Here is a 13,650-nt window from a genome sequence, read left to right on the forward strand (position 1 = left end):
TATTTTGAGGACATGAAATGTGTAGAGATTTTGCTGGGCCTCCCTTTTATCAGACACACATGCATACCCGCACAGAAGCTAAACTTAGTTGTATCAAGCAGTGTATAATCATCCTTATTTTAAACTGAATTTGGTGAAGAGTGCTTGGCTTTAGTTTTTTTCTGTTTAAACTTAAATTATGACAAAAAACATTGATGAGCAGCTACCATTTCACAACTGAATATTTGTTTGCCATAGGAAACATCCCCCTCAACCACACTCACACTTTTTCTTTTTGTTTATTTAATTTATTTATTTTTAATTGGAGGGGAATTGCTTTACAATATTGTGTTGGTTTCTACCATACATCAACATGAATCAGCCAAAGTTATACATACGTCCCCTCTCTCGAACCTCCCTCCCACTTCCCACCCCATCCCACCCCTAGAGCTTGTCTCAGAGCACCAGATATGAGTTCCCTGTGTTACATAGCAAATTCCCACTGGCTGTCTAATTTTACACATGGTAATGTCTGTTTCAATGCTACTCTCTGCATTTGTCCCACCCTCTCCTTCCCCCAGTGTGTTTACAAATCTCTTATGTCTGCATCTCCATTGCCATTAGAGTCATTTCTAATGAGGTGGATGAGCCTAGAGCCTATTATACATAGTGAAGTAAATCAGAAAGAGAAAACAAACTAGAAATCTAGAAAAGTGGTACTGATGAACTTATTCTCACTTTTTTTTAAAGTAATAGGTTCTAGAAGGTGTGATTTGATATGAACTATGAGCCCTGGGTTGGTCATTCACATATAATTATTTAAGTAAATGACTGTAAATAAACTTGAATAAGCATTGGATTTATATGGATTTTTATTAGGATATTAAGATATTGACAATAACACACACCAGTATCAAAGAGACTTATTTCACTTTTTTGAAGTACACATGATACTATGAACAAAATGAGTGTATTTTTTAGCTTTATAATCCTTAAGTATATTATAAATGGATGCAGAGAGTAATGAGTTAAACTCCTGTTCAGTGTGCAATATTTTACATATATCGACTCTTTAATTTTAAAGTTTTATTTCCAAAGCGAATGGTAAATGCCTGGTGCCTATACTGTTATCAAGCAATTACTCTCATTGTCTTCTCAGACATGCAAGCATTTTGCTAACTATAGATCTACAAGTGTCACACTGGATATACTTCAGAAGTGGTCAGAACAAAGGAGGAGGCTGGGTATTTTGAGTTCTTTCAAATCTTAATTCAAAACAGGAGATTTTCATCTATGTCTTCTGTAAAAAACAAACACAAAACATACTTTTAGAAAACAGTCAGAGCAGTAACACAAACAATGTTAGAACTAGGGCATCAGAGAAGCCATGAATAAGGCAGTACGACAGTGGTTCTCAGTCCTGGAAGGCTGTTAACATCACCCATGAAACTTGAAAATATACATATCCTCGGGCCTAGCTCCTGGCCTCCTGAATCAGCATCCTCAGGGGTGGACCAATGACATGATGACATGTATACATTTAGGAAAGCTCTGAAGCTAGTTGTGCCTTCCTTGGTGGTTCAACAGTAAAGAATCTACCTGTAATTCGGAGAGACAGGATGCATGTGTTCGATCCCTGGGGCAGGAAGATCCTCTGGAGGAGGAAATGGCAACCCACTCCAGTATTCTTGCCTGGGAAATCCCACAGACAAAGGAGCCTGGCGGGCTAAGGGGCTGCAAAGAATTAGACATGACTGTGTAACTGAGTTCCAAATAGGAAAAGGAGTACATCAATGCTGTATGTTGTCACCCTGCTTATTTAACTTATATGCAGAGTACATCATGAGAAATGCTGAGCTGGAAGAAGCACAAGCTGGAATCAAGATTGCTGGGAGAAATATCAATAACCTCAGATATGCAGATGACACCACCCTTATGGCAGAGAGTGAAGAGGAACTGAAAAGCCTCTTGATGAAAGTGAAAGAGAAGAGTGAAAAAGTTGGCTTAATGTTTCAACATTCAGAAAACTAAGATCATGGCATCTGGTCCCACCACCTCATGGGAAATAGATGGGGAGACAGTGAAAACAGTGTCAGACTTTATTTTTTTAGGCTCCAAAATCACTGCGGATGGTGACTGCAGCCATGAAATTAAAAGACGCTTACTCCTTGGAAGGAAAGCTATGACCAACCTAGATAGCATATTAAAAAGCAGAGACATTACTTTGTCAACAAAGGTCCATCTGGTCAAGGCTATGGTTTTTCCAGTGGTCATGTATGGATGTGAGAGTTGGATTGTGAAGAAAGCTGAGTGCTGAAAAATTGATGCTTTTGAACTGTGGTGTTGGAGAAGACTCTTGAGAGTCCCTTGGACTGCAAGGAAATCCAACCAGTCCATCCTAAAGGAGATCAGTCCTGGGTGTTATTGGAAGGACTGATGCTGAAGCTGAAACTCCAATACTTTGGCCACCTGATGTGAAGAGTTGACTCACTGGAAAAGACCCTGATGCTGAGAGGGATTGGGGGCAGGAGGAGAAGGGGACGACAGAGGATGAGATGGCTGGATGACATCACTGACTCGATGGACCTGAGTTTGAGTAAACTCCAGGAGTTGGTGATGGACAGGGAGGCCTGGCATGCTGCAATTCATGGGGTTGCAAAGAGTCGGACACGACTGAGCGACTGAACTGAACTGAACTGTGCAACTGAGCACACAGGTAGTTCTGATGTAGGGTGAGAACCGCTGATAGAGGAGGTTGAGGGGAAACCCAGCCAAGAACTGCCAAATAGTAAGTCTCCTACATATGAAGCTTCAAGTTGCGAACTTTCAAAGATGTGAACATGCATTCTTAAGTCCAGTCACGTAAGTTCGTTCATATCTGGTGTACATTGTCACATGCCTGCATCCTCTACAATTAGCTATATTTTTGTGTACTTTACTGTACAGCCCTGTATAGAGTACAGTAGTGCAGTATCTTTATTACAAACCCAGGATGTCGAGAAGCAAGCATAAGAGCAATTGTATATAGCTGATTGTATTAGATGGGTACCTAGGCACACGTTGTTGGACTTAACAAACCAATTGAATGTGCTCTGGGAACGGAACTCATTCGTATGTAGGGGACTTACTGGACTAATATATAAGGGTTGTTGAGATATAACCCAAATAAATAGAAGTATACATGAGTTGGTGATGGACAGGGAGGCCTGGCATGCGGTCCATGGCGTCACCAAGAGTTGGACATGACTGAGCGACTGAACTGAACTGAGTGCCAATTATATCAAATTTCCAAACAAGTAATTGTAAGAGAACTTGTTGCTACACTTATGGAAGAAAACAGCATCCTCTGGGGGATAGAAGACTCCTTATCAGGGTGGCCCACTCTTAATTCTTGAACAGACATATAAAGTGGACTAATCTGAGGCTTACTACCCTGTCTGGAACACCAGGTAGCTTCTCTGCCTGATGTCAGTCTTCATCTTGACCCAGAGAGGGGAAGATTACAGACTTCTGGTATGTTTCTCTTGAGCACTGGCTTCATTTGTAAAGTAGGGGTAATAGTCTGCTTACTCATAAATTTACTTATATTTGCACTCATACTTTTTGTCTTCTTTCTGTTGTTCAAATGAGAGATGTTCCTCCTATTGTTGTTGTTTAGTCACTCAGTCGTGTCCGACTCTTTGCGACCCCGTGGACTGCAGCACACCAGGCTTCCCTGTCCATCACCAACTCCTGGAACTTGATGAAATTCATGTCCACTGAGTTGGTGATGCTCTCTAACCATCTCATCCTCTGCTGCCCGCTTCTCTTTTGGCCTTCAATCTTTCCCAGCATCAGGGTCTTTTTCAACGAGTCATCAGGTGGCCAAAGTATTGGAGCTTCAGCACCTGTCCTTCCAATGAATATTCAGAGTTGATTTTCTTAGGATTGACTGATTTGATCTCCTTGCTGTCCAAGAGACTCTCAAGAGTCTTCTCTAGCACCACACTTCTCTAGTTTGAAAGCATCAATTCTTCAGCACTCAGCCCTCCTGTTGACTTGGAGGCTAATCCTCTGCCTGTGTTCAGGGTCTCTTCACCCCTATTTTCCTCTTTTTTCTTATATCGTCAGTCTTTCCTTTCCTTTCTTTTTTTAACCAGGCCCTTCCCATTAATGTTTAACTATGCTGCATATCCAGCCTTGAGAACAGCGCCTGGCACTATGCAGACTGCCAGTAAAGATTTGTTGAAGGAATGAATGAATGAGAGAATGAGTGAGAGCGCAAGGCTCTTTTATTCTCGAAAAGGCTTCTCTCAACTCTGTATCCCTCTCTAGCACATTCCTGCCTTCAAACCTCCTCTCTTTAGCCTTTCTCATCACCTCTTCTTTCTTACCGTGTCTGGCTTCCATCCTGATCGTTTCACAAAAACCGCTCTTCCAAGGCTACTGAGGGTATTGTTATTTCTACATCCACTGGAAATTCTTTTTAACTTTACTTGACATCTCAGCAGCATGTAGCACTGTGGTCTCTTCCTCCTCTTTGAAACACCTCCAGAGATGTGGCCCTATCCTCTTTTTTTTTTCCCTTTCAGGAGCCTCTTCATTCTCCTTCACTAACTCCTTCCTCCTCTGTCCATTGTCTGGATGTTGCTCCTTGGTACTCAATGCAAGACCCTTTCCCATGTAACTCGGCACCCTTTCCTTAGGGAATTGATTTCCTTCCCTGGTATCAGTTATTTTCTGTATGCTTGCAATCCCCAAATACATATTTCAACTCCCAAACTCTGTCTTGAAAAGCAGACCCATTTATTCAACTAGCAACTGTATGCTGTCACCCAAGGAACTAAAAACTCAATGTGTCTCAAATGGGATTTAACATTTTCCCCAAACCAGCTTCTGTTCTTGTGTTTTCTGTTTCAGTGGAAGGTATGTCTCCTTAGTCTGCCTGGCCTGAGCCAGGAACCTAGGCACTGTATGTCTCTTCCTCTCAGTCTCTCAACTGCCGGCTTCCCGTCTCCACGTATTTCCTATTAAACATTGTCTTATTATTTCTACATACTATACATCTTGAATACATTTATATTCTCAACTATATCTTGAATATGTTGATATTTTAAAATATATTTGAGGGGACTTCTCTGGCAGTCCATCGGTTAAGACTCCGTGCTTCCAACACAGGGGCCGCAGGTTTGATCCCTGGTAGGGGAACTAAGATCCCACATGCTGTGTGGCCAGGCCAGGAAAATATATAAATAAATAAAAAATAAGTATAGTTGAAATATGTTTACTTGTCTTTTCCCCCCACTACAACTGCCTTTATTTTTTTGGGCTCCAAAATCACTGCAGATGGTGATTGCAGCCATGAAATTAAAAGATGATTACTCCTTGGAAGGAAAGTTATGACCAACCTAGATAGCATATTAAAAAGCAGAGACATTACTTTGCCAACAAAAGTCCATCTAGTCAAGGCTATGGTTTTTCCAGTGGCCATGTATGGATGTGAGAGTTGGACTGTGAAGAATGCTGAGCGCCGAAAAATTGATGCTTTTGAACTGTGGTGTTGGAGAAGACTCTTGAGAGTCCCTTGGACTGCAAGGAGATCCAACCAGTCCATCCTAAAGGAGATCAGTCCTGGGTGTTATTGGAAGGACTGATGCTGAAGCTGAAGCTCCAATACTTTGGCCACCTGATGTGAAGAGCTGACTCATTGGAAAAGACCCTGATGCTGGGAGGGATTGGGGGCAGGAGGAGAAGGGGACGACAGAAGATGAGATGGCTGGATGGCATCACCGACTCAATGCACATGAGTTTGAGTAAACTCCAGGAGTTGGTGATGGACAGGGAGGCCTGGTGTGCTGCAATTCATGGCATCACAAAGAGTCGGACACGACTGAGCAACTGAACTGAACTGAACAACTGCCCTAACTCAAGTTCTCATCAGTTCTTGCCTGGATTTACCACAAGGGTTCTCTGGCTTATCCACAATGCAACCAGAAGAATCTTTCTTAAATACAAATCCAGTGAAATCACTGCCCTGTTTAAAGCACTTTGGTGATCATCCAATACTCTGAGGATAATGTCTTTAACTGGCTTAGTAGGACCAGCATGATGTGACTTGTTTCCCCTATTAGTCTTACTTGGAAGGTTTTCCCAAAGATTCACGTGGATATATGTCAGCCCATGGTATGCCATAGGTATTCAATAAATAAGACTCCTCACCTCTGCATTGAATCCCATTTTACACACATGGAAGATGAGACTTGCTGAGGTTAAGTGGCATGCCCTAATCCGCAGAGCTCTTTAATGACAGAGTTGGAATATTTGAGCACATCTAGTTCAGAGCAAAGGAAGTTAAAATTCAGGACAACACTGGCTAAAATGTATTTTGCCCTGTGGATTTCTCAGTCCTAAGGGAGTAAAGGGTATGCTTTCAAACAGCCTTTTTTTTTTTTTCTTTCCCCTAGCTGCATCCCAAATCAGTACTTGTTTACATGTTCTGACTGAATATTTAATATCTGCTTTATTGGCTTACTCTGTGATAAATCTTTCCTTTTTTCTAAATAACATAATCATGGCCAAACCACAGTGAACAAACAAGATCATTAGGGACTTTGCGAGTGGCTGAACTTGAAGCTCTTCCTACTTCTCCCAGACAATCAGCCCGCACAAGGCCTGAGTGGGCCCACGTGCTGAAGAGCTGCCAGAAGCTTCAAAACAAACAGTGAAGGGCAACTGGGTTCCTGAAATGGCCTCTGTTTAAATTTGCCTTTGGATCGCTCCCTTAAAATCGTGCTGTGTTAAGAGGGCGTGCATAAATATGTCCTGTCTCAGCTAAGTTTTCCCCTTGATTCTGGTAGAGGGGAGGGGGTGGGGCAGCTTGGGTACATTTTGTCTTTTTTTTTTTTTCATTTTTGTCTTTTTAACATGGGAATTGGAAAAAACTGTGTTAACCCTTTTTAGGGATGTATATGAGTGTGTAAGACAGATGTTAGATATCTATGAAAGTCAAAGTGAAGTCATTCAGTCGTGTCCGACTCTTCGAGACCCCATGGACTGTAGCCTACCAGGCTCCTCCGTCCATGGCATTTTCCAGGCAAGAATACTGGAGTGGGTTGCCATTTCCTTCTCCAGGGGATCTTCTCTACCCAGGGATCAATCCCAGGTCCCCCACATTGCAGGCAGACACTTTACCTTCTGAGCCATATAGATAACATATATTCTGTGTTTATAGAATAGATGTCAGAAAGGTAATTGGCATTATTTGCTTGAGTCTGGTTTTTAACTTCCCATTAACTTCCTATGATGCTAATAGGGTGCAAACAGTATGTGGTTGCCAGTCTCCACGAGGGCCCCCAGTGATCCCCATCTCCTCTGATCTCCTCCCACACTGTGGCAGGGTTTGACTGTGTGACAAACAAAAATATGGCAGAAAAACGTCACTTCTGAGATTAGTCCTAAAAGACATTGCGGCTTCTGTCTTGGACTCTCTCTCTGTCTTTCCGTCTCTCTCTGATCACTTGCTCTGGAGGAAACCAGATACCGTGTTAGGAGCAGCACTGCGGATAGGACCACGTGGTGAGGAACTAAAGGCTCCTGCCAACAGCCATGTAAATGAGCTTCGAGCGGATCCTAAAACGTGGATCCTCAGCGTGGACCCTAAGGCAGATCCATCCAGGCAATTCTTTCAGGGATTCCTGATCCTCCGAAACTGGGAGAGAGGTTTTAAACTTCTAATTTTTAGGGCAATTCGTTATGCAAAAAGTAGGCAACTAATACACAGAGTGAGGTGCTTCTTCATTGCTTGCTCATTACAATTATGCTTATGTTACCAGGATTCTCTGGTGGCCCAGACAGTAAAGAATCTGCCCGCAATGCAAGAGACCCGGGTTCAGTCCCTGCATTGGGAAGATCCCCTGGAGAAGGGCATGGCAAGCCACTGCAGTATTCCTGCCTGGAAAATCCCATGGACAGAGGAGCCTGGCAGGCTACAGTCCATCTGTTCTGAGTCAGACGTGACTGAGCAACTAAGCTTTCACTTTCAGGTGCTTATTCATTCCTGGCTCACTACAGTTGTGTTTATCTCATAGAAAAACATTGTAGAGAAATGCTTATCTGTTTATCCATAAATGACTAAATCCTCATATTCCAACTCTTTCTTTCCAACGTCAAGGCATCACACATGTGCATGAAGAATATTTTTAAAGTGAAGGTCCCACAGATTCCCTCTTTTGGGGAAACTCTGACCTTTGATGAACTTACTTTTCTTTTACTTTTTGGTTGTATATTTATCCTACATGTATGTATATTGTGAACATATGGGTCAAACCTCTGCTTTAGAGATTTGATGTTCATCGTTGATTTGTATTCTGCAAGCAGATCTGATTGCTCGTTTTGGACTGTTTTTCATATCTTGATTATTAAAAGCATGGTTGCTCAAAAAAAATTGACTGTAACTTAGGAAAAGAAAAGGAAGTACATTAAGACATAACCTAGCAAAATAAATGTCTAAATTTAAATTCCTCCACTGCAGGAGGAATTCCTTTTGGATTAAAGGAGTTATATCTGGGCACAACTGGTGAAAATCTTTCGTGTTGGTAATAAATTCTAAGATTCTTCTGGCATCTCCGATTTTCAGAATCAAGCTTGCTGTTTTACCCTTCATGTTGTTGTTGGTCAGACGCCAAATTGTGTCCACCTCTGTGACCCCATGGACTGCAGCACACCAGGCTTCCCTGTCCTTTACTATCTCCCGGAGTTTGCTCAAACTCATGTCCATTGAGTTGGTGATGCCATCCAACCATCTCATCCTCTGTCACCCCCTTCACCCTCAATCTTTCCCAGCATCAAGGTATTTTCCAAAGAGTTAGCTCTTCGCATCAGGTGGCCAAAGTATTGGAGTTTCAGTTTCACATGCAATGTTTAAAGTTTGGCCCAATATTCAAATTAAGGAAGGATATAAAATCCTTCCTTCCTTGCTCAGAAGGGTAGTCTTCTGAGATTTGGCTCAGCCCTCGGAGTTCACATCATTTTCTTAGGCTTAGCCAATTGCTGAGACCTCAATGCCTTTATCTCTTAAATATTCACCCTTGCTACCCTTTAGAACAGGTGGCTCAGTGGTTTAAAAAAAAAATCCAGTTCAGGAGACGTAGGAGAACTGGGTTTGATCCTTGGGTCTGAAAGATCTGGAGAAGGGAATGGCAACTCACTCCAGTATTCTTGCCTGGAAAATCCCATGGACAGAGGAGCCTGGCAGGCTATAGTCCAGGGGTTCACAAAGAGTCAGACATGACCGAGTGACTGAGCACACTGGCAGACGCTTTGGAACAGAGGTTAAGAAATGACCTTCAGTGACAGTAGTTCTACCCAGGACACTGCCGCCGCGTGGCTTCTAGGTTGCAGTCTGAACACACAGCAAGCAGGACCTCTCTGGGAACTGCAGGGCTTAGGGCTTGTCTGGGGGAGGAGCACACGTCTCTCCCTGGGCTGATGATCAATTTACCTTCTTTAATTTCAAAGCAGTGGCCCCACTCCTGCAGGGTGATGTGCTTATCCTTGTTGGGGTCACACTCTTCAAAGAAGCGCGTTATGCAGTGTTCCATGGGCACGAGAGAAGCTCGCAAAGGCGCGAGCTCAGAGTGGGTCAGGACCCTGCGACGAGACAAATGGCAGCCAGTTAACCGAGTAATTGACGTATGAAAAGTGGACTCTTCCAATCACCAAGGGCGTTTTTCTTCCACAAGGTTGCCAAGGATGGCAAATGTACGTTCATGAAAAGCTACAAATGAAATAAACTATTTATGGGTAAGATGCAGCTTTTTGAGTGTCAATGCATAAGGTTTCCTTCTTCACTAGAAACTGTCCTCCCTCCACCCTAAATTTATCGGGATGCACTTCAAGAATCATGTTTATACAACCTAGCTCTTACCACCGGCCATACCCGATTGTTTCAGACGTAGGCATTTGACCCAAGTGGGGTCCATCAGAGTATCTTGCAAATTTAGGATTGAGAATGAGAAAGAGGGCTTCCTTGTTGGGTCAGTGGTAAGCAGTTGGCCCGTTAGTGCAGAAGACACGCATTCGATCTCTGATCTGGGAGGATCCCGCGTGCCGGGAAGTAGCTAAGACTGTGCACCACAACTATTGAGCCTGTGTTCTTGAGCCTGGGAACTGCAGCTACTGAACCCACAAGTCCTAGAACCCGTGGTTTGCAACTAGAGAAGCCACTGCAATGAGAAGCCTGTGTACCACAACTGGAGAGTAACCCCCACTTGCCGCAACTAGAGAAAAGCCCGTACAGCAACAAGACCCAGCACAGCCAAAAATATGAATAAATAAATAATTAAAAAAAAAAAAAAGAATGAGAACGTGTTGGGACTTCCCTGGTGGTCCAGTGGCTAAGACTTCGAGTTTGCAGTGCAGAGGGCCCGGGTTCTATCCCGGGTCAGGGAACTAGATCCCACATGCTGCGACTAAGACTCAGTGCAGCCAAATAAAGAAATATTTTTTCAAAAAATGAGAAAGACTTGAAAGAGTCTCTGTGGGGGGCTGGACCCTAACAAGTGAACTAGGAAGCAGAGGTGTGGCCATATTCTGTTATTTTCAAAGCAGCTTTGTATGTAGACTCCTAAGCCATATTTGTTTGGCATTTCTGTGTTCTCCAAGGGATAGTGGGAAGTTTCCTAAATCTGTTTAGAATTTTCTTGGTATAAACAGCTAGCCATTATATCAGGGACATGACCTAGTGATGGGAAGGTGGACACTTTTTACCTGTCCCGAGGATGCTGGTCCAGTTCACTGAACTGCCAGTGCACAGGATACACGTACATGTGGTAGTTTTTCTTAAAGTCTCTTAAGAGAAGGTCAATGGAATGGTCCCCAGCCAAGAGTCTCTTTTCATCCAGGTAAATTTTCTTGACCTTTGGAAGGGAGATGATCATCAGAGAATCAGACAAGTGTAATGGAATTATCACTTGCTAAACTTTACTTGAAGAGTCATTCTAACATAACAAACAAACCCAGAATGTTATTTGAGAATAAATTACATGCCTTCTAACTAATCAACACTACAGCCTTTCTACATAGAATAATAGCTAACAGCAAAAAATCCTGTGGTTTTCAAAGGAATTTAAATCTTTTTTTGATCTTTTAACCAAATAATGTCCATGATGTTTCTTTCTTTTTTTGTGTGTGTGTAATAAAGTTTTATTAAAGTATAAAGGAGATAGAGAAAGCTTCTGACATAGGCATCAGAAGGGGGCAAAAGAGTACCCCCTTTGCTAGTGTTAGCAATGGAGTTATATACTCTCCAATGAATCCAAAGAATGTCTGGAGGCTGCAAAAACCTCACCAGACCCACTCCCATAATCTACATTTTAAGATAACAGAGTTGGCCAGAAGGTTTAATCCAAAGATTGTCCTCAGGCAGGATACATCCTTGTAAAGACCAGACCTACTCCCATAATTTATGTTTTAAGATAACAGAATTAGCCAGAGGGTTTAATCCAAAGACTGTCCTCAGGCAGGATACATTATTGTTATATAATCCTAAGGAATGTAGAGGAAAAAAAGTAAAAAAGTTTGTCCTTTCTTCCTCCTTGAATATCCCAGACCTCTCTCTCCTTGGGGACCCCTAGACTTCTTATCAACCTGCCTAGGCAATGACTCTCATTCCCCCCTTTTCTTTTAGGAGAATTATGTTGCCTAGGGAAAAGGGGCGTCGTTCTCATTCCATAACTGCTTCCGAGCTGACAAGGGGCGTTGTCCCTAAACTGGTGAGGCAACATATTCTCCTAATCCTCATAGTGAGGATATCTGATCCAGGGGCCCCAAATAGTAGTAGGGAGAAGCTGCAGTGATAGCAGGAGTTTGAGCAACCATTTGTAACTTAAAAGCTTTCATGCTACTAGAAACAAATCCAGTTACACAGTTACAGATGCACAGACCAAACAGCAAAAACAAAACAATCAGAATTAAAAGTCACGTTATGTCCGTAGTTAAGGTACGGAGTATTGCACCAGTCCATTCTAGGGTTGTTAGATATCATCAGACGAAGCAGAGGCATCACATGTGATTGTTGTCGAATGTATTCGCAGACCTGGAGAAAGTCCTTTCCTTGAAGTGGAGATGTCCACCATGGGACGCCTTCCACTGATGAAGAGGGGAGTGCTCCCCAGACCCAGCCGTTAGACCGATTGTGGAATGCAGCATAGGAGTGAGCCCAGGACAGGAAGGCATTGTCTTGAGGATCAAACGGCAGACTCAGGATTTCTGGAGTCAGCAGAAGTAGGCTCACATAGATTGTCACGCCCATCTTGTCCTGAAGGATCCCGGACGAGCCCCCAAGATGAAAGGTTGTTGCTGAACGATGAGACGCGGGATTCTTGGCCTCCGGAGGAGATGAATTCAATCCGGGGCCAGAGACGAGGCTGGATCGCTCAGAGCTTTTGTGTAATAAAGTTTTATTAAAGTATAAAGGAGATAGAGAAAGCTTCTGACATAGGCATCAGAAGGGGGCAAAAGAGTACCCCCCATGATGTTTCTTAAAACAATGAGAAGGTTTGAATGAAAAGGGCTGAACTGATCTAGGCACTTAGTTGGTGAAAAGTCCTGCTCTTCCTGATTGGCATGACTTAATCCTCTAAGTCAGTGGTTCCCAGACTTTATGGCATCAGGGACAGGTTTCACGGAAGACAATTTTTCTATAGACCCAGAGGAGGGAAAGGTTTTGGAATGATTGGTGGCTCAGAGGGTAAAGAGTCTGCCTGCAATGCAGGAGACCTGGGTTCAATCCCTGGGTCAGGAAGATCCCCTGGAGAAGGAAATGGCAAACTACTCCAGTACTCTTGCTTGGAAAATCCCATGGACAAAGGAGCCTGGCGGGCTACAGTCCATGGGGTCACAAAGAGTTGTACACGATTGAGAGACTAATGCTTTCATTTCACTTTCAAGCACATTACATTTATTGCACACTTTATTTCTAGTATCATACATCAGCTCCACCTCAGATCATCAGGCATTAGATCCCAGCAGTTGGGGACCCTGGTCGAAGTATTTCCATCCTGTGCCTGTTTCGTCTCAAGTTAGTCTTGGTGTGATGCCATGTGGTATCTCCACTGAAATTTCCCTGTTTTGTATTGAATGTTCTTTACCTCAAGCACCACCTGGGAAGCCCCATAATTATATACACATACATGGGCTTCCCAGGTGCCACTAGTGGTAAAAAACCCACATACCAAGTTAGGAAATGAGGGAGACAAGGGCTCGATCCCTGGGTCAGGAGGATCCTCTGGAGGAGGGCATGGCAACCCACTCTAGTATTCTTGCCTGGAGAATCCTACAGACGGAGGAGCCTGGCGGGCTATGTGTGGTCCATGGGGTCACAAACAGCTGCACATGACTGAAGTGATTTAGCATGCATGTATATAACTATATATTGTCTCTTTGCCTAGAATATAAGTTCGTGAAGCCAGAGATTTTTTGTTTGGTTCACTGCTGTATTGTGCGTGCTAAGTCGCTTCAGTCGTGTCCAACTCTTTGCGAGCCCATGGACTGTAGCCAGGCTCCTCTGTCCATGGGATTCTCCAGGCAAGAATACTGGAGTGGGTTGCCATGCCCTTCTCCAGGGGGTCTTCCCGATCCAGGGATCAAACTCGGGTCTCCTGTGCCTCCTGCATTGCAGGCAGATTCTTTAGC

General features: G+C 43.3%; 1 protein-coding gene across 1 annotated transcript in view; it reads right to left on the reverse strand.

Annotated features, from left to right (window-relative positions):
• Positions 1–833: 833 nt before the first annotated feature.
• SPARCL1 (SPARC like 1) overlaps positions 834–13,650 on the reverse strand; it is a 54,270-nt gene continuing 41,453 nt past the window's right edge. Inside the window, exons 9-11 of the mRNA XM_043447653.1 lie at positions 10,726–10,874; positions 9,458–9,606; positions 834–1,279 (exon numbers count right to left, since the gene is read on the reverse strand). Of these exons, the coding sequence (XP_043303588.1) occupies positions 1,251–1,279; positions 9,458–9,606; positions 10,726–10,874 (327 nt within the window). The 3' untranslated portion in view covers positions 834–1,250. The remainder of the gene's footprint in view (positions 1,280–9,457; positions 9,607–10,725; positions 10,875–13,650) is intronic.

Source organism: Cervus canadensis, chromosome 26, assembly GCF_019320065.1.
Source record: "Cervus canadensis isolate Bull #8, Minnesota chromosome 26, ASM1932006v1, whole genome shotgun sequence".
Taxonomy (NCBI): Eukaryota; Metazoa; Chordata; class Mammalia; order Artiodactyla; family Cervidae; genus Cervus; species Cervus canadensis.